This window comes from Musca autumnalis, unplaced genomic scaffold (genome assembly GCF_047663935.1).
Source record: "Musca autumnalis isolate F117 unplaced genomic scaffold, ASM4766393v1 scaffold_3, whole genome shotgun sequence".
Taxonomy (NCBI): Eukaryota; Metazoa; Arthropoda; class Insecta; order Diptera; family Muscidae; genus Musca; species Musca autumnalis.
In genome coordinates, this window is record NW_027411866.1 from 144,986,486 (window position 1) to 145,006,916 (window position 20,431).

Sequence of the window (20,431 nt, forward strand, 5' to 3'; positions counted from 1 at the left end):
AAATTTGGTTACTGGTTACTGTATATAAAACATTTTTTTGAGAATCGTTTGATATTGCACCCTTATGCTTGGTTTACATTTACGAAATCCACTCGATTTCAACCGTCAATTCCTTTACTTAAACGTCAAATGGAATCCAATTGATTTCAGATGAGTTTTCATTTGACGTATACACAAAGGAACTGCCAGTCGAAATCAAGTGGATTTCGTAAATGTAAACCAAGCATTAGAAGGATACCGCCCGACTTTCGGTACATATTTTGAAGGATTTTACAAATTATCGAACCGACATGGCCTACATTTTGGTAGTTTCTCTTCGTTAGGGGTATAAAATATTCCTACAGATAATTGTATAATTTCACTATTTTATCTATTTTTTTTTTTTTTTGATTGTTTGAGTGAAGTATTCCCCCATTGGCTCAACTTCATTTATTACCCTCTATTACAGAGAGTAATGTTTTTCAAAACGAACTGACAGTGTTGCAAAATTTAACTGATCGCTACCAATATCATGATTTCATCCCGGCGAAGGGAATTATCAATTGGCTTCTCAGTTTTTGAAATGATGACTTTTTAGCGAAAAACCGAACTCTTTAAGTGTCTAGTATTCTCATATGAATGAGAATCACACTCACTTTTCGGCTTTTCCAAAGAAACACCAAAATCAAAATATTTTGCAACATTAAGCCCTCGGCACATAAGGTCCGTTTAGTGACACGTTGGGACACGCGTTGTCCCAAAACAGTTACATTATGTTTAACTTTAATGCGTCAGCCACATTGTTGTTCTTCAAAAAACTTGGCATCACTTACACTTTTTTCATGTGGTTGTTGTACCGCGAAGCTCAACGCATCGTATGTGCCGAGCGCTTTAAGGTTTTAGCCGGATGATTGGACATATCTTGAAAAAAAAAACAAGTAGAATAGGTGCATAACCGATGTAAAAATGTTTGTATAAATAGAAGTTATCAAAATCAGCCTTTGTCTTCTAGCCATTTACATTCAAAATATGCCTGATGAGCTGGCTTAAACCACCAGCGAAACGATCGTAGCATAGTTGTTGAGTGTGTGGTACTTCGCTAGAATTCATTTTTCAATACAAATTCCTTAGGCCATGTTAGCTCGACTAATTCAATTGATTAATTAAAAATTTTCATAAATAATGTCCTTCGTACTAAAAAGACAATAATATATAAAGGAAAAAATGTTATCGTAGTAAAAAATAATAGCTTCTTGCAGGTTCTGGAAGTAAACGAACAGACCTTATAAATGATCTTATAAGGTCTGTTCGTTTATTCAATAATTTATACAAATTTGTACAAGTCCAGTAACTTCTTGTAATCGACTAAAGGTCTGGGTACATAAGCTGCCTCGTCTGGTTGCTTTGCTTGCTTCTGATAAAAGAATAAAAAAGAAAAGGGGAACACAGTTCGAAATTTGCTCGGCCTCCTTAAAAAAGTTACCAAACCAAAAACGAAGTTACCAAGTTACCAACCCTATAAAAATTGACCAAATTTGGTAATATTCTACCAACTGTGGCAACCGTGGTCCACATGTAAAATGAAAGTGATTACTAAACACATCTCCTCTTCTTTCTTCACTTCGAATTTACACTTAATTGTGAAAAATGTTATTTTGCAAATTTTCTACAAAAATTACATCCACATCATATTGTTATTAATTAAAAACTCACTTTGCCTTGTAATGTTTAGTTATTTTATAATCAAAACAAATTGAACGGAACAAATTTCCTTTAGCGGCACCTGACGGAAAAATTCGGCATTTTCACCACATGTAGTTCTTTTGGTACTGATTCCAACGGTGTATAGCATTTGTCCCGGAAATGTATACTCCCCGATATAAAGGCCACGAAAGTTCTTCTATGGACAGGTGCAAATCTCGGGAATGGGAACAAAATTTCTTTTAAATTGTAAATATTTCCCTAAGTAGTCGGCCTTCGGCCGGGGATTGAAGACTTTCTCCTATGGACAGGTGCAAATCTCGGGAATAGGAACAAACTTTCTTATAAATTGTAAATTTTTCCTTTGTCTTATGGACAGGTGCAAATCTAGGGTATGAGAACAAAATACGTTTCCGGGACAAAAATTATACATCGTTGGAATAAGAATATAAAGCGCTACCTGTGGTTAAAAAATTGTCTTCCTACCTTAGGTGCCGCTAAAGGAAATTTAAGCCTAGTATATTTTTATTTTCACACTTCGACACCTCCAAATAATAGTATGCTAAGTCTGAAAAGTGAGTTTTGCAGGAGAAGCTCTCAAAGTTTGGAAAATTTTTTGAACTTCAGTACTATGCTAAGTCAATATTTGTTTATAACTTCTGTTCGGATTGACCGATCATTACCAAAATTAGACAGAATTTAAGTTAAAGGACGTTCGACACCTCCAATAGTTTGCTAATTGTGAAAAGCGAGTTTTGCAGGACAAGCTCTAAAAGTTTGGAAATTTCTTTGACCTTCAGTACTATGCTAAGTAAATATTTGTTTATAACTTATGTTCGGATTGTCCGATCATTACCAAAATTTGATAGAATTTATGTTAAAGGGCGTTAAATATAAAAATGTAAAGAACTTGAATACATGCTAAGTCGACTTAGCATACTATTGTTTGGAGGCGTCGACTTGAAGTACTTTGTCATTCATATAACAAAGAATATTAATAACTTAAAATTTTTTTAACAGCAAACGAATTGCGATTTCACGATCAAACTAAAATACTGTGTTCAGTAGAGATTAGTCTCAATAGTGGCTTGGTAGTATGTCCCAATTTACATTAGGCGAGTTTACTTGCGGCAATTGTCAGTTTGAAGGAGAGAGAGGTGAGGCATATGGTAACCCTTTGCCTCTCAGCCCCCTCTCTCACCTACAAACTGACAATTGCCGCAAGTAAACTCGCCTAATGTAAATTGGGACTATGTTAAGCAAGTGCTTATTATTTTAATAACGAACAACAAGTGTTGAAATTTCAAATTTCACGTATAAACTAAAAAAACTGTGTTCAGTGGGCATTAGTTAACAGAGCCGTTGTGGTGTCATCTAAAAGCAACGGCGTTGTTATTCTTTTTCCCTGTCTATGTGTTTAATTTGAATCTGTTTAAAGAAACGATATTCTTATACGATTTGGTCAAATACATCAAAGAAATTAACGTTAAAATTTAAATAAGGCACGTGGACATAGTCTACAAAATTTGTTGTGGCGCTTTTATACTCGCTTAGTCGGGAGGGGGCCAACAACTTAAAGAGGAAAAAAAAAACGATATTCTTCACGGATAAAGTTTTTGTTTATCGGAAAGATGTAAAAAAGGGGAAATTTTGCTCTTCCTAATTTGTATTCATATATTCTGAAACATAAGAAGAGTTCAATTGTTGACAATACTGTTGACAAACGTTAATTTATTTAACGGCTGTGGACTCTTTGTGAGAATGTTGCCACATTTAAGATTATAATGCAAAAATAAGTTAAGATTCGCATGAAAAAATAAATAATATACACTATCAAAAAAATAAGAAATAGTTTGGATATATTTTAGCTACTTTTCATAAGAACTTATTGGCCTATAACCAATCCAAGACGTAATAATTATTAACGCATGCAAAACATCTGTTACAGGACGTTATGAACGACAACAACACCAACTGTCATCACCCTAGAAACACAGTTATTTATTTTTTGAAAATAACAACACAGCAACCGTTGATTTTTTGGCACTTATTTTTTTGGAGAATTTTTTCAAACATAGATAATTTTCTTCCTGGTTTGTGTTGCATTAATTAAACATTAACGTTCGGTTATCGTCCAATTCAATGGCTACACAAAATAAAAAGTCATCCTCTTCCAACCAGGATCCACATAATCGCCGGACTATGAAACCAATTGTTTTATCATCGCAACGTTATAATAAAATTATTAACAATGCAACAACTATGGATAAATCGAAGACACAGCAACAACTCGAGGAGGAGAAACGTTACATGGAAAAGCTCAAGGAAGAAAATGATAAGTTAGTGGCAAAATTCAAGGGAAATATGCAAAGAACTCAGGAACAAAAGCTGCAACAAATCAAAGATGATTTGGAGAAGAAAACCCAGAATGGTGAGTGGAGTGAGTTTTAAATGAATTATCAGAACTAATTAAGTTTAACATTTTTTAGCCAAGGAGTCCTATGAGCAAACCAAAGAAAATGAGGCACAAAAACGACGTGAAAAAATTGCCAAAGCCCAGCAATTGATTGAAAAATTAAAACCAGGTCCAAGACAACTGCATACTGCTGTGTTGCAAAGTGAGGTTCTCCGAGCCCGTAATGTGCAACGTGAAATAAATGAGGAATTTAAAAAAGCTGTGCAAAAACAAGAAAACGAAGAGAAAATTATGTGCCAAGGACAAGCCATGTCTTGGATAAATGAGGAACAGCAACGCCTAAAGGAGAAACAGGATAAAGCAAATGCTTACAAAGAGGAATTATTGCAGACAATAAACGACAATCACAAAGAACGCACGGATCAGAAGAGGCAGCAATTAAAAGAGCAGCGTCTAGCGCGAGAAATGTATGATTCTGATATGAAGGCCCATATGGAGCGGGAAAAGGCCATAATGGAAAAGAAACGAGAGGCACAGCGTAAAAATGCCTTGGAAGCAATGAAAATGGTGGAACAACGTAGAATGCGTGAGTACTAACATTAAAGTTCTGGAAAATTTTATATTGACAGAATCTAGAAAGTTCTGTTTTGCGAACGTGAAGAACAATTATAGCCGACTTCGATTAGAGTCTATTTTTTAGTTTAAGTTTCCGGCTCGTATCTTGTGCACCTTGTAACTGCATCCCACATTGTCGCAGTAGGAAGTGGCATATGGTCACCATAAATGACCGTAGACGTAGAAGAAATGGCATTCCGGAAAGTGGGACAACATTGCAGATGTTGTTGTAATGACGGATCCCAAAACCAAGCGTTTTAGTTTCATTACTTACTCCCATCCGTACATGATCGATAATACTCCAAATACTCGCCCTTATAAGATTGATATTCTATAAAACAGTTTCATTTTATAACGTTTTTGGCTTCTCCTGTAAAGTTTTGGATTTGAGGTTTAAGTCTTCGGGCATTTATGATGACAATATGCAGATGGCTTAAATCTCGGGTACATGGATGTCATCAACGGTGAGACTTCCACGTCATGGTCCTACAGTCACCCACTCGCCTAACTAAATTTGTCATCTGGGGGAGTGGAGTATAGAAAAGTAGAAGTTTAACGGTTGCGAAGAGATCACCTCCACTTGAGGAACTCCCAGTTTCTCTATCAATTATTATTGTTGTCGATTATGAATAGCAACTCAACTGTAGTTGCGTTGTGAGAAGAGAAAATCATACAATTTAAATAAGTAAAACGACAGAAATTTTTGTCAAATTCTTTCAATATCAGTGTTTTTAACCTTCAGTATTTTTTAGCCTCATTTCCCCAACTTGTCCAAAATTTTTCCCCGAAATTCCCCAGATTTTATTGAATTTCCTCATAAAAATCCCCAAAAATTTTTTAACAAATAATTATAAAACAATCAAAAGTAGTTTTATTTTACTATTGAAATTCATATCATTAAACTTGTAAAGTATTCTATACACTATGGGCATGCACGACAGCATTTGTAATAGTATTAGTAAATTTTGAAGTTTTTGTCAATGTATTTGGGAGTAGTTTTGGCAGGATTGAAATCAAAATAGTTTTGATTTTGTAAATGAACCCCTTTCAATCCAATGAATTTTGTTTATTTTCCAAGTAAACAAAAAATAATTTTTGAAAACAACAAATATTATTTGTGAGGAAATTAAAAATTTGGAAAACTTCAACACAAAATCGAGTTCTAGAGTAAAATTCATCATTTTTTGCAATATGGATTGAAGGAATGCCACACACTATTCAATCACACACGTACACAAGGGTTCATTTGGCAGTGCAGTTTGGCAGTATAGTGTATGCCCCGCATTAGCTATTATTAATTGTAAAAAGTATGAGTTTCAGTGCGGAAATGGAATTTTTTATTGTTAAATTTCTTGTCGGCAAAGCAACTGGAATTGGGTTGATATCCATAATCGACCCCATTATTTATTGCTTTAGCGTCGGGTAAGAGAAGCCTTGTGCCGTAAAAATTCTTGAATGTGATTTTTAGCTATTGCTTTGACTTAAGACCAGCTAAGGTCACGTTAAATATTTTATTTCATTAGCTAAACTTCTGCGCTAAGTGCCTATTGGCCGTCCTCTATCGAGGCCCTTGTGGCCCTGTCTAAGGAATATCTAGATATATAGTCTGGAGATTTCAGCAGCGTGTGTCCAACAAATTGTTAGCTATTTATGTTGGTGTTATAACAGTGTTATTTGTCCATTCTATCAGTGCTTTATCCCTCTGGCCTTTACCAAGATCAAAATGCTCATATCCTAGTTCCCATAGATAGAAGTATGTTGGGATATGCATGTGTGACTTCAAATTATGATAGTCACTAACTAATCGTAACGTATTATCCACTTCTTTTCTAGGCGACAAAATAACCGATGAAGTAGAGGATCGATTATGCTGTGTTTACAATGCCGGAAAACGTCAATTGGATGCCCTGCGCAGTGAACAAACTAAAAAGATTTCCGATGAGCAACAACAGAAAATCAATGAGCAAGTTAAGAAACTAACTGCCATCGAAGACAATACTGAGGCCAAGGAATCGGAACGCATACGCCGTGATATATCTACAATGCAATTAAAATTCACAGCCGAGGAACAAGAGAAAATACGTAAAGATAAAGCTGCCAAAAAGGCACGCATTGAAGCCTATATGCGTGAAATGGAACAACAAAAAGAGGCGCAACGTCGTGCTGAGGAAGCAAAACGTTTCGAAATGGCTCAACGTTTTAAAAACGAGGAAGTTAATCAGAAATTTCTCGAAAAACAGCAACAGGAACGTCTGGCAAATGCCCGTGAGATGCGTGAATTTCTTAACAAACAAATTGAAGAAAATCAGCGTAACAAATTGGCTCAAAGGCAAGCCAGTATTACTTGCAATGAAGATAAAACAGAACAGGAAGATAAATTCTTCTTTGAGTATGCAAAGAATCTAATAGAAGATGCCCAACAGAAGGGACGTCCTCTATATCCATTTGCAAAAGCTGTATATGAATATAAAAAGGAAAATGATATTGAATGTGAACGTAAAGTACCAAGGCACATGGAGACGCATATTAGCATTGGTCGGGCAAAACCAAATGAAGCCGCATCAAATGATAAAGACGACAAGAAGACATCCAAGACCCGCGAGGACATTTTAAAAAATTGTTTAAAAATTAATGAAATGTTAACAAAATCTAATTCGCAAACGGATGGCGCCACACAGCAAGCTTTCAATTGTTCGCTAAGTGGAAAACATGATGCTTCGGGCACTAAAGATCCCAACAAAAATGATTGTTCATCGATGTTACGTTACAGTATAGATGATTTGAAAAAGCTTAATCAATATGCAGCACCATCATGTCACTAGAATTTATTAAAAAAAAGACATTTTAAAATTATTACTTTGTAATTTTTATTTTAGTAAAAAATGTGAGTTTCAAACTCTATTTTTATTCATTCAATACTTGTTAAATATGTTTAGAAAATATATGTTTTGTTTGCAATTAAGTTTTGTTGTGTAAATTCAATTTGCTTGTGTAGTTTTTTTTAGTTTGTTAATTTAAACTTCATACTTCTTAATTCTTTAAATAAAATTCAAATTATTTGCTTCTTTGAGAATCTTTAAACTGGAATTCTTGGAGTTTTTCTTGATGAGCTGTAGAACAAAAAATGTTTTTTTTTTAATATTTTTAAGGTAAGTTATATACACTTTTTTATACTTACCTATTTCGGCTAATAGTCATCAATAGCTTGTGTTTCATGCGTTTACGATCCTGGGCAATAATTTCCATTCGCTCCTTAATCGTAGTTTGAAATAATACGACATGCAATGTTTGTGTTGCCGATGATAGCTGTAGAAAGGAGTAATGAAAATATTTAAAAATTAACGGATGAAAAGACCTTATTATTGTATCTCGTGATACAAAACCGTTTTAGGCCAAAGATAACATTTGAATTACAATAACGTTCGAGAAGAAAACACCGTTGTGGCAACCATGATCCATCTACGTTTTAGTTGAATTAACACTATAGGCTACATCTGTCGGTTCTTCTGGTACCTCTCAACAAAATTTCAAAACTTTTCGCGCGGTCTAAGAACATGCCTCGGCCTTTCACGATGTAGAGGAGGGTCTTAAATAATGTAAAGTTTGAATCCATCCATAACGCTCTCACCAACACAGGAGTTTCCTCCTTTCTATGAAGTGGAATGTATTGATGAAATGCTGAAAATGAGCATTAGCAATTTGATGATAGGAGAGAGTCCTGAGGAAAGCTGTCAATAGAGGTACACCGCAGGTTAGTGTTCTCTCACATATACTCTAGCTTCTAGTGATAAATTAAATTCTTTTGTTTCGATCAGCTAAAAAATGAGGTGGTGGCTTCTACTCATGATGTAGTAAGACGGAACGGAAGGAATATGGAGGAGCGGGCGAAGAAAAGTCTTATTTGAATTCAAATACTGCAAGAACTCTATTGGGAAAAGTTGGGTCTCAGACCACAAGTCATAAACTGGCTGTATGTAGCCGTGGATGTGGCTATCTTAACCTACGTGGGATTAAACATTACTTTCCTAACCATCAAATGTGCAAAAAGGGGCTGCGTCAATTCAGATTAACGCAGCAATCAAAAGCACTCTTCAAGCCAAAGTCAGGGAGCTGACACTGGAAGTTAACAGGCTGGTCGGCGAGCATAAGCGGAACAAATGGTTAAATCATCTGAAGAGTTGCAACATTGGAGCCGGTATAGATGAATTGTGGGCAACGGTTAAATCACTCTCGAACCCTGGAAGAAGGGAAGATAGGACCTCAGTCACGTTTGGCGACATTACGTTGACTGACCCGAAGATGTGCGCAAGTTATTTCAATCGACAGGGCGAAGAGAATAGTATTACGTCGCATCAGATCTCTTCCTGCCGAGGATGAACCACCACAATTTACAATGAATGATTTTGCCAATGATATCAGGAACGCTAAATCATCCAAAGCGTTGGGCCCTGATGGAATCTCCATGGTAATATTAAAGCAGCTGGATGAGCCGGGAGTCGAGTATCTCACCAAAGTCTTCAACTTGTCGCTAGCCACTCTCGTTGTTTCCGAAGTCTGGAAAATGGGCAGGGCGGTCCCACTGCGGAAGCCAGGCAAGGATGCCAGCAAAAGTGAATCGTACAGACCGATTTCGCTCTTGTCGCCCGTAGCAAAGACACTTGAGGCCTTGCTCCTCCCCAGTATCAGAAATAGCTATCAAGTTGCCGATCATCAGCATGGATTCCGTAAGCAGCACAGCACGACAACAGCGCTGCACGCCATTACCACATATATCTGTAAAGGACTCAACCAGAGACGGCCGTGTGATAGAACAGTGATGGTGGCGCTTGACTTATCAAAAGCCTTTGAGCCATTGAGCAGACAACCCTCCGGCCAAGCTTGAAACGTTGGATAGTCAATTATATGTGTGGACGCCAGTCGTACGTGGAATTCAGGAATAAGAAGTCCAAACCCCGTAGAGTGAAACAGGGAGTTCCCCAAGGTGGGGTGATATCTCCGGAACTGTTTAACCTCTACCTCTCCTGTATTCCACCCCCACCAGACGTAATTGAGATCGTGACGTATGCGGATGATTGCACGATCCTGGCGTCGGGTACCTATCCTGATGACATCTGTGACAGACTGAACAACTATTTAACCGATCTTACCACCTTTTTCCATTCGAGGAATATGCAGATTTCCGCCACAAAATCTACAACCACTCTGTTCACCACATGGACAGCGCAGTTTGGACGTGAGTTGAATGTCGTGGTCGACGGTAGCAGAATTCCGACCACAAACTGCCCTAAAATTTTAGGGGTCACATTCGACACTACATTCACGTCGTGTGCACACGCCACAGCTATCTGTGACAAGTTGAAAGTAGGAACAAGGTCCTCAAGTCCCTGGCCGGCAGCACTTGGGGTGCAGATAAAGAAACCTTGTTGGCCACGTATAACGCGATAGGTCGGTCTGTGGTAAGCTATGCGGCTCCAGTCTGGTCCCCGAGATTGTGATTGTGGACCATCTACATGAGGAGGCAAAAATTCTTCCTGTAAAGCAACACAATGAGATGCTTTCGTTGCAGTACCTGCTTGGATGTTATCGTGTGAGCCATCCCAATCACCACTTGTGGGTAGGCCCGGCCCATTCAGGGAGATCAGGAAGGATATCCATGCTCTAGAGGGAGAGGTCCAACGATACAGGAGAGAACCCCTAGATCAACAAGCATATCAAACAGGATTGAATAGCATTCACACGGACGCAGTTGCCAAGGCCTTAAGCAATTATAGTGTGAATAAAGTACTCGGAGTACATCCTCCATCTATCGCAGCGGAGGAGCGTCAGCTGCCACGACAAACCAGAGTAGTTTTGGCAAGACATATGCCCAGTATTCGGCATGGGCCCGCACGACACACAACACCTTTTTAACTGCCCCGCCAAACCTACCCATCTAACTTCAGTGGATCTGTGGTTACATCCCATCGAAGCAGCCAACCTACCCATCTAACTCCAGTGGATCTGTGGTTACATCCCATCGAAGCAGTCATTTTTCTGGAACTGGAGATAGACCCAGAGCCAGATTGAACAGAGGAATGAACATATAAACATAATAAAAACACTGTTACAACAACAACAACTCTTCAAGCGGCGTAATCCTGAATCCCAAACCTCTGGATATACTGATAGAATTTCAGGTTGCCAGAACGACTTTTAGGCTACAATAGTCTGGATTGTGTTGGGTTTTATATTTCGAAGGTCTTAAACATAATTAATATTCAGGTTGACGACAGGTGTCGCGTAAGCGATTATATGCCCACCTCCTTTAATTGAACTTTCTATGCGTAATATTTCCAAGCAGGGTTATTTTGGCTGAAAGTAACATTCTTTTAGACGTTCTGACAATATATACAGATTGATCCAATATGGAGCAAGGCATTGGGGCCGGCGTCTAATGCGATGAATTACTCAGTAAAGCTTTATGACAGCTGGAGCGTCTTTCAAGCAGAGATTCTTGCTATCAGAAAAGCAGCAGAATTGGTAAAATAGCTTGAAAGCACCAATATAGACCTCTGACTTTATGTCGATAATCAGGTGGCCCATAGGGCTCTCAAGCTATGGACCATAAACTATCGAGCTATCCCCGGTTTTAGAAAGGCTCTGTATGATATAAGTAATATCGTTTTTTTTGGGTCCCAGATCAAATTAATGTTATGGGAAACGAATTAAAAGATCAACTAGCACGAGTTTCACTACATCGGTAAACTTCGTGTGATCTACTTTGAGAATGCAATATAATTTGGTACAGAAGTTTTATTACTTCTAGGATGTTTGGTATTGAAAAATGTCTATTATTGGTCCACGTTTTGATAAAGCCGCCATGGAACGGTATTTTCCGACTATCGGTATTTTTATGGTTTCGGCCTCATTATCCCAACGAAATGGTAGGAACTTTGTAATTAATCATCACTGGAACTCTCCTCCAGAAATTTAGCGGTCCAGCTCCACGTTTTGATATACCCCCATAGAATGGTACCTTACGATTTAATTTTTATTTATTTCGGTATTTTTAAGTTTTTAACCTCATTATCCCACGGAAATTGCTGAAATTTGGTATTTACTCTTCGCCTGGGGGATTAAAATATTCCCGCAGAGAATGGTCGGTGGAGGTCCTCCCGATTTTCTATATTTTGAAGGTTTTATCTACATTTTTTCACAAAAATGGCTGAAATCTGGTTTCAAAAAAATTATGGTGGAGCGTATAAAAATTTTTCCCGAGACGAACTTAACGCCCTTTTCACATTTTAAATTTGCCAAGCACTTATTATGGCTTGGCAGAATTACTTAATTTACTACTCTCTCTCCTTTTCCAGCACAAACTATCGAAAACATGGGTCATTTAGGTCCACCGCTTCTGTTACAACTTTTGTTGTACAGCCACAGGTTACCCTCAGCCTGTTGGCTGATACTTTTTTTACTTGTTAATACAAAATTTCATCATTCCGATCGGATATCACTTTTGATGCAGGACTGCGCCTGAATAAAAGTCTCTGACATCTATTTTGATAAAATAACCAAACTTTTGGACAAAAACGAAAGAACAGAAAGACGGAATTAGATAACAATTATGAATGTTACTCACCTGTTGCAAAAGTCTGGCCTTAAGTTTAATATTTGTTGGATTATTAGCTTCGCTGGGATTTTCACAGGTTTCAAGATGTAAATTTAAAACAAATATCAATGTATCGTGTATTGTTTGAACGATACGTTGAATTTGTTCCGTTTTGAAGAGACGTCTTACTAGAAAGCCGCGAGCATAGGCATTTATGGTAGTGGCGGCAGCGTGTAAAACATTCATTTGATGAATTTCCTAAATTCAAAAAATAGTATTAATGAAAATAACAATTTAAATCCTTTAAATATTGTTTTATTATTTCAATTTAGCCGTTACATTTTAAATAAAAATTAACAAAATGCACTTAGTGCTTATATAATTTTTTGTTATATAGTTTAGTGATTAATATTTAAATATATATTAAATTGTTATAATAAAAAAATGCATGTAAATATATTTTATTAATTTCTTTAAATATTCGTTTTTTGGTAAATATTAAATTTTTAAGGCACTTATTTGTTTAGATGAGCATTTTCGCAATTAAAATAAATTCAGTTGAGTTAGTAGAAATTAAATTGTGTTGCCACTAGTTGATTACGATGTTAGTTTTCCATGCGTTAGTCTTGAATTGAAAAAGGGTTGTTATTGTTATAATTATTGTTAGTAATTGTACTTGCAAATATTCCACAATTCAATTTGTAATGTTAGTACTGAAGCTTAGGGAAAGATAGGAAGAAGAATAGGCAATTTGTTACATAAAGAAACAACGCTTAAAGAAATATTAAACTTACACGTTTGCTGTTGATTGTAGTTGTTGAAGCCACTGTGTAACCTTTAACTGGAGTTGTGTGTTGTTCTTGTTCTGAGGATTCCTTTAAATGATGATTGTTGCCTGGTGAAACTGTTGTACATGGTCGCATAGAAGAAATATAATCCTGTGACGGAGTATTAGATTCTGCCGACTTCATCATATCGACGCCTCCAAATAATAGTATGCTAAGTCGACTTAGCATGTTTTCAAGTTCTTTACATTTTTATATTTAACGTCCTTTAACTTAAATTCTGTCAAATTTTGGTAATGATCGGACAATCCGAACAGAAGTTATTAACAAATATTTACTTAGCATAGTACTGAAGGTCAAAGAAATTTCCAAACTTTTAGAGATTGTCCTGCAAAACTCGCTTTTCAGAATTAGCAAAATATTATTTGGAGTTGTCGAACGTCCTTTAACTTAAATTCTGTCTAATTTTGGTAATGATCGGTCAATCCGAACAGAAGTTATAAACAAATATTGACTTAGCATAGTACTGAAGTTAAAAAAAAACTTCCAAACTTTGAGAGCTTCTCCTGCAAAACTCACTTTTTAGACTTAGCATACTATTATTTGGAGGTGTCGATATGCTCCTGTGGAAACAAACGACGACGTGATGATGAATTTGCATTACTGGTGGTGGTATAACGATTTTCAATTGGCGTCAAAAGGTCATCATCGTCCGCCACAGAATCGGTACGAAATGTACTTTGATCAATGCCACCGCCATAACGTGCTGATGATGATTCCATTGAGGTATTGGCATTAGAATGGTCCAATGAAGATAAATTCGATATAGCTAGGGGTGGCACTTGAGGGTAAACGGAGGTATATTTGTCGCAGTTAATATTCGAAGGGAGTATGGAACTATCATCATGTGTTACATTTAGAGATTGTTGAGTGTTATCAGGGGAAATTCTTGAAGATGTTTCATTGATATTTATGGGAGTTTTTTGTTTAGGTGTTATGGGAGTCACCTGAATTCCTGACATTTCTTTATTTAATTGTTCAATTAGTAATTTCTGTTGCATTTCAAATGATTCCTTTAGTTTGCGTTGTTCTTCTTCCTGTTGCCGAAGAAGTCTTAAGAATTTCTCTCTTTGCATTTTATCCATTTGTGTCAAAACTTCCTTTTCTGGAGAGGTTGCTTTAGTCGTGGTGGTTGTGTTGGGTTTTTGATTTGATTGTTGGCTTTGTGGTTGTATACTAGCCCTCGAAGATCTTGATTTGTTGCTGGCTGTACGTTGACTTGAAGCCGATGATGATGCAGATGATGAAGGTGGGGATTTTCTTGTTTGGCAAGATGTTTTCACAGTTGTGGGGGTGGAGGGTGAAATTCTTGTAGAATTTGGCGAGTCGTATGGAGATTTTTTTGTTTTGTACAAATGAATTGTACTGCCATGTTTGGGAAATGGAGAAGATTTTGATTTGTATGGCGATATAGAGGCAGCGGCAGCCTGGGCCATTTTATGTTGCGACGATTTCTGCTGAACTTTTTGTCTAGAAGGTTTAAGTTCAACCTTTTGGACACGTTTTGCTTTGGATTCCACCGTATCTCTATGTAGCCTGGATGGTGGTGAAACTTTCTTGGTAACTGCTGGAGGTGAGACTATTTTCTTAGTTCCATTAGTTGGGTTTCTGTCACTTACTGATCTTTGTTGTCGCATATGATCAATTAAAGCTTTCGAAGGACCCTCCAGTGTAAATGATGAAGATCTAACAAGCGTAGTATCCGCGGATATTTGTGAACAATCGAGTGTGGTTAGGGGTCTTGGATCAACAGATGATGCTAGTTTTAATGAAGGACTGGTAGCTGATCGTATAATGCTTGAGGTGGGTGTTGCCTGTTTGGATATTTCAGAAATATTTTTCTTTGTAGTGGATGGTGTTCCCTGGTTGAACATTTCATGAGTATTTTTCTTTGCAGTGGATCGTGGTGTTCCCTGGATAGATATTTCATAAGTATTTTTCTTTCCGGTGGATGGAGTTCCCGTGTTGGCAGTTTCATGAACATTTCTCCTTGGACTTGAATTTGGTGTAACACGTGGTGTGGATTGCTCACTGCTAATGGCTTCATATTGTTGAATTTTAGCTGTTACATTTGTTGTTGCTGTATTAAATGATTTCAAATCGTGCATTTTAGAACTGCGTGGTAACTTGTAGGTCCTTTCTGGCACTGGTGGTGGTACCTTCTTCTCGCTATGGGTATACATACTATTGAAACTTTCATCTGAACTTGAGTCATCAGCTAAATGTTGACGTATATGTTTGGTTTCAGTAACGAAGAAGCCGTCGCTTTTATTATTCCCCAAAAACGATGGCTCACAAATTGGACGATTTACCATTAATGGTGTAGGTGGATTAATACATATTGATGGTATTGATTTCACAGAATCATTGAAACCACCACTCAGCTCTAAATAATGGGGTTTTTTAGGAATTGTATAGGTTTCGTTTTGTTTCTCACTTAATTCCTTTACATCTCTTTCAGGACTACGTATGGAGTGGTTGATGAATATATTTTCATCATCATTATAACCCGGTACTTGCTTTATTACCTCATTTTTGGAATTATCATATATTAGTGTTTCAGATTTTTGCAACTTTTTCAACTTATCATCATTTTCTTTTTCATAATCGTATTTTCCTACTCCTTCATCACACCCTGCTGATTGTCTTCGTATTATGTCCTTTAGTATTAACATCGATTCTTCAGATTCTTTCAGGCGATTATCATACAAATCCTGGGATCTAAAAGATAAACCTTCGCTTGGCGTAGTTATGGCTATCGATGAACGTGGTGATTCAGCTAGACCCTCGGCATTGCCGTTATTACCACTGTTCTGTTGCAGTTTTTGTTCTTTCAAACGTTGTTCAATTTTCATTGCCTTTTCTTTGTACTTTTGCATTTGTCTTATTTTTTCTGAAGTCATCTGAAAAAAGAAGAATATGAGAAAAATATAATCGTCTTAAAGGTATGGGAGGGTAGGTAGGTGAGCATTTGTTTGTTTCGCTTCATCGACAACACATCATTGGCGTACTGAAAACCATTTTATAAAAAGCCAATATTGGGGAAATTATTTGCACAATAGTGGGAGAAGAACCTATAGCATCCAAAAATTAGAACCTTTGAAGCTCGGTGAGGATTCGTAAATGTCGAATCTTTAGATGTTAAAAAAGCACTCTTAGAGTCTAATAAACATAAGAGATTTTTTTCTGACCTGTATCATCACATTACAAACCCTATTACGCTCATTTTTGCCATGAATGAAGGCCAAAGCATTGTCTGCACTTTTCAAACTTATGCAAAATCTTTGCTTTAGTACCACCTAAAAATTCCTGGTACTTTCAGAAGTGTAGCGCGCCTCACAACTTAAGTAAAAAACGATGCATATAGTTTGAAGCAAATAGGCCTACATTTTTCATAGAAATCCGCTTTTTTCAAGCATTTAATCATTCAAACTTGGAATAAATATTTTCTGTTAAAGTAACGTATTCTTAAAAATAATGGAAGCTCATTTCACTACGCCAATGGACTCTGCCTCAAGTACGCACTGCACGCTTCAGTTATTTTAATTTTTGCTTTTTGCTTCCATACTCATAAATTAAAAACAAACAAAAACAATGGTACTTACTAATGGTGGTATTATGGGTTCTCCATCGATGCGGAAAATGGAAACATATTTCCGTTGTGGCGGTTTTATGCTTACTTCATCCATTCTAATTTCCCTCTCTTCGTCGTTGTTGTTTAATCCATACAAGTTTTTGATTTCTTCTTGATGTTCTTGGAGATGTTTAAGTAAAATGTCCATATTGAAGATAAATAAATGTAAATGCAATTGATATTAACACAAAAATTTACGACAATTTATTAATTATTATTATGTTGTTGCTTTGTTTGCAGTATATTTTTTGGGAAAATCTTAATTGAATTATGAAAATAAAAACAAGCACTCGAAAATTCTCAGCTACACAAAACAAAATGACAACTTACTTATTGTTTGTATTGCCGTACGTCTGTTATCCTTTTGGGTTTCTATGGCAACAGAAAACAGGATAATTTCCCTTTCAATAATTGCATTTTGTTTCTAATAAATTATGCAGCTGGCTGGAACTTCAAATCGATTTTAAAAACATGCGCGGTTCTGAGAAATTGCATGTCAACAACTAGGAAAACAGCTGTTTGTTGACGTACGATCATGGTACAAATACACAGGTAGCCGCATCGGCAATTGTTGGTAACATAAGACGTCAACATTTGACATCAATTGAATGCAATTGACACATTATGTTACCATCAGCTGGCATGATAATGCTACCTGTATTATTGTACCATGCGTACGATGGATGAGAGTTAAATTAGTGTTGCCAATTGTTATGGCACAATCATACAGGTAGTGGAATCAGTCCAGCTGTTGGTACTACGAGCTGTCAAAGATTTAACTTTTTAAATCTTATAGTACGTTTATATATAACCGGATTTAACAAACCCACTGGGTTTCAAATGTCAATTCCTTTGTGTATACGTCAAATAAATCCTCATTCAGAAGGTTAACCCTGCAAAGGGCTATAATATAAACATGGCCTTATATACAGTTATGCTAAGTTTACATTTACGAAATCCACTCGATTTCAACTGTCAATTCCATAGCTCAAACGTCAAATGAAATCTCATCTGAAATCCAATGGATTTCATTTGACGTTCAACCTATGGATTTGACAGTTGAAATCGAGTAGATTTCGTAAATGATCCCCTTTGAATCAAACATTAAGTATATGGGAATCACATTTGATAAACTTGACAAGTTAAACACACATGCTCGTACTATGCTGCAAAAAGCCAAGAAGTTAACAGGATCTTTTACGTATTTATTTAAAATAAGTACTTGCCTCAAGAGACCAAACTGCTTCTCTATAAAGTTGCCATACGCCCAGTGCTAATGTATGGTTTCCCAATTTGGTTCTCGATTTCACCGACTGTAGCCAAGGAGATCGAAGTATTCGAACGGAAAATTTTAAGAAAATGCGTCAGGAAAAAATATGAAAACCCGACCAAAATGTATTCCAACACCTTCATATATGAAACATCTGGAGTGCGTCCTTTTTGTCTGTATGCTCTTTATCACCACAAGCTATTTATTGATAAACTCTCCACTCATGAAAACATTTTAATGAATGAAATTTACAATGGAGAAAAACATACTTCATGGTCTACAGAGGCTTACCTGTCACCAGTGGGTATCATCAATGAATCCATCGAAGCTGCTCAAGATAACACTTTACCTCAAATTTATGTAAAGACACTGCTTGTATCTCATAGAGGCTAAAATATAAAGTAAAAAATGGTTACTTATATCTAAGAAATAATTTTATAATGCTATAATTAACTTAACAGATAATATTGTATGCTGCTTGCTTGCACATTCGTTTCGAATAATATAATTGAACAAATGCAATATTTATTTAATTTTTTTACATATTGGCAATATTTTAAAACATTAATTTTATTTATCGTTTATACTTTGTGATATTCACAATTCGTTAAAAAAAGGACAATTGTAGTTCATTTACTTCGCGTACAATTCACTTTATGTATTTATATGATATTTGTTTACATTCGTATTACGCCCTGTTTGACAGTTCCGAACAGGCATACTGTTTTTGTTATTTAGTTCTAAGATTGTTTATTTATTTTGACAAACGTCTATTGCTTTGTCTGTCATCGTTTAGGTCGGGAGCAAGCTTACTCTCTTTTATCACCTTAATATACTATGTATAAAATCACTCTTAACTGTTTGCATGTAGCAGATACATTTTCATATGTGTTAGAATAAGACTGATATAGTTCTAACTTACTTAATCATTTACTGTACATTTCATTGTATTATCGAAAAGAAGAAGACTCAATAAAAATATTACCCCAGCAAAATTTTACGGAAGGGGTTCTTTGCGATGACGTGATTTCATGTCATCTTTTGCATTGGTTCAAAGGAAGTCGTGGAAGATCCGATTTTTTCATTAGGATTTGAACCAATGCAAAGGAAGTCGTGAAAGATCCGATCTTTTCATCAGCATTTGTACCCATTCCATCGATCCAATAGAGATGATGTTTGTGTTTTTATTTACACACCTGATTATTTTCATTTTGGTACGTTCCAGTACTGCAAAAATCTACTAATTTTTACTATTTTTTCCGATAACATAAAGGAAAAATTGTTATCGTAGTAAAAATAAGTAGATTCTTGCAGTTTCTGGAACAGACCAAAGTTGTTAGAACTGTCGTCGTGATGTCTTACATTTCCTGCATATCAAACAACTAAAACTTCTAAACAATTGGTATTATATGAAGTCCCAACCATCGAGCTAAAAATAGAATCGGACTGCACACATTGCTATTTTAAAAGTTCCCTTGTCTGTTCTAAATCTGACATAGAATGAAATTAATCAAATCTCGCTTCTTGGAATTTGAAAAAAAGTCCGAAACGAAAAGGAACAAGAATCTGAAAATAAAGAAGAAACTACTTTTGGAAAGAAACAATTAAAAATAAATTAATTAAGCATAAATGGTATTTTCCATAAAAAGTCTCTCCTCCCCGTTCGTTACATTTTGTTCTTAGAGATCCCTAAAGCAAGCCGGGTTGTAGATCCCTACATATTTCCGTCACTAAACAAAAGAGTATAAATTACCAAAATGTTGTTATAAAATAAAAGTAATTTACGAAATAAAAATACTTAAAGGAGTGCATTTGGAGTCCATGTCGAAATCTGAACTGGTGATGGGAAGATAATTGAAAAAACATTTTGTAAGATGAAAGAATATCAGTTGCGGAGAACGGAGGAAGTAATCTTTTGCGTTGCAGCGGTGGTGATTACATTGCAATTTTAGATGTAAACTTTTGAAAAACTAAACTGATAAATTAATTGTAGTTATTTCATGAATTCGTTTGAATTAATAAAGAGTTTTGTTTTTCATGAAAACCATATTTCAATACAGCATTTCCATTTTCCAAACAATACATGAAAATTTCATGCCAAGGGGTTGGTGAAAATGACATGCCAAAGCATTGGTTAAAATGACATGTCAAAGCATTAGCATTGGTGGAAATGAAATGCCAAAGCATTGGTGGAAATGACATGTCAACGCATTGGTTAAAATGACATGCTTAGGATCCAGAAAAGAACGTCATCTTTTGGGGTCCACGCTCATATAAAATTCATCGATGAAGATGCTAAAAAGATGACATGCTAGATCACTTGCACCCATGATTGAATGTCATCTTTGGCATCGAACATTTTGCTGGGTACTTACTTACT

At 36.2% G+C, this 20,431-nt stretch overlaps 2 protein-coding genes across 20 annotated transcripts; one reads left to right on the plus strand and one right to left on the minus strand.

Annotated features, from left to right (window-relative positions):
* Nucleotides 1-3,622: 3,622 nt before the first annotated feature.
* On the plus strand, nucleotides 3,623-7,798 carry LOC141397855 (uncharacterized). The gene is made up of 3 exons (XM_073974669.1): nucleotides 3,623-4,111; nucleotides 4,170-4,682; nucleotides 6,545-7,798. The coding sequence occupies exons 1-3, from the start codon at nucleotides 3,823-3,825 to the stop codon at nucleotides 7,531-7,533; spliced, it is 1,791 nt and encodes a 596-aa protein (XP_073830770.1). The 5' UTR covers nucleotides 3,623-3,822; the 3' UTR covers nucleotides 7,534-7,798.
* Nucleotides 7,554-17,323, minus strand: LOC141397853 (uncharacterized). 19 transcript variants are annotated; one of them, XR_012411534.1, is made up of 7 exons: nucleotides 17,112-17,323; nucleotides 16,753-16,901; nucleotides 13,752-16,050; nucleotides 13,097-13,240; nucleotides 12,333-12,560; nucleotides 7,890-8,017; nucleotides 7,554-7,821 (listed from the first exon to the last, which is right to left on the minus strand). XR_012411534.1 is itself a non-coding variant. In XM_073974661.1 (7 exons), exons 2-7 carry the CDS (start codon nucleotides 16,834-16,836, stop codon nucleotides 7,788-7,790), a joined length of 2,883 nt encoding a protein of 960 aa, XP_073830762.1. In that variant the 5' UTR covers nucleotides 16,837-16,901; nucleotides 17,112-17,323; the 3' UTR covers nucleotides 7,554-7,787. The 19 variants fall into 19 exon arrangements, 8 of the variants coding, with proteins under 8 accessions (XP_073830762.1, XP_073830761.1, XP_073830763.1 ...); XR_012411536.1 differs by having other exon boundaries at nucleotides 13,097-13,284; nucleotides 13,709-16,050; XR_012411539.1 differs by having other exon boundaries at nucleotides 13,667-16,050.
* Between the last annotated feature and the right edge of the window lie 3,108 nt (nucleotides 17,324-20,431).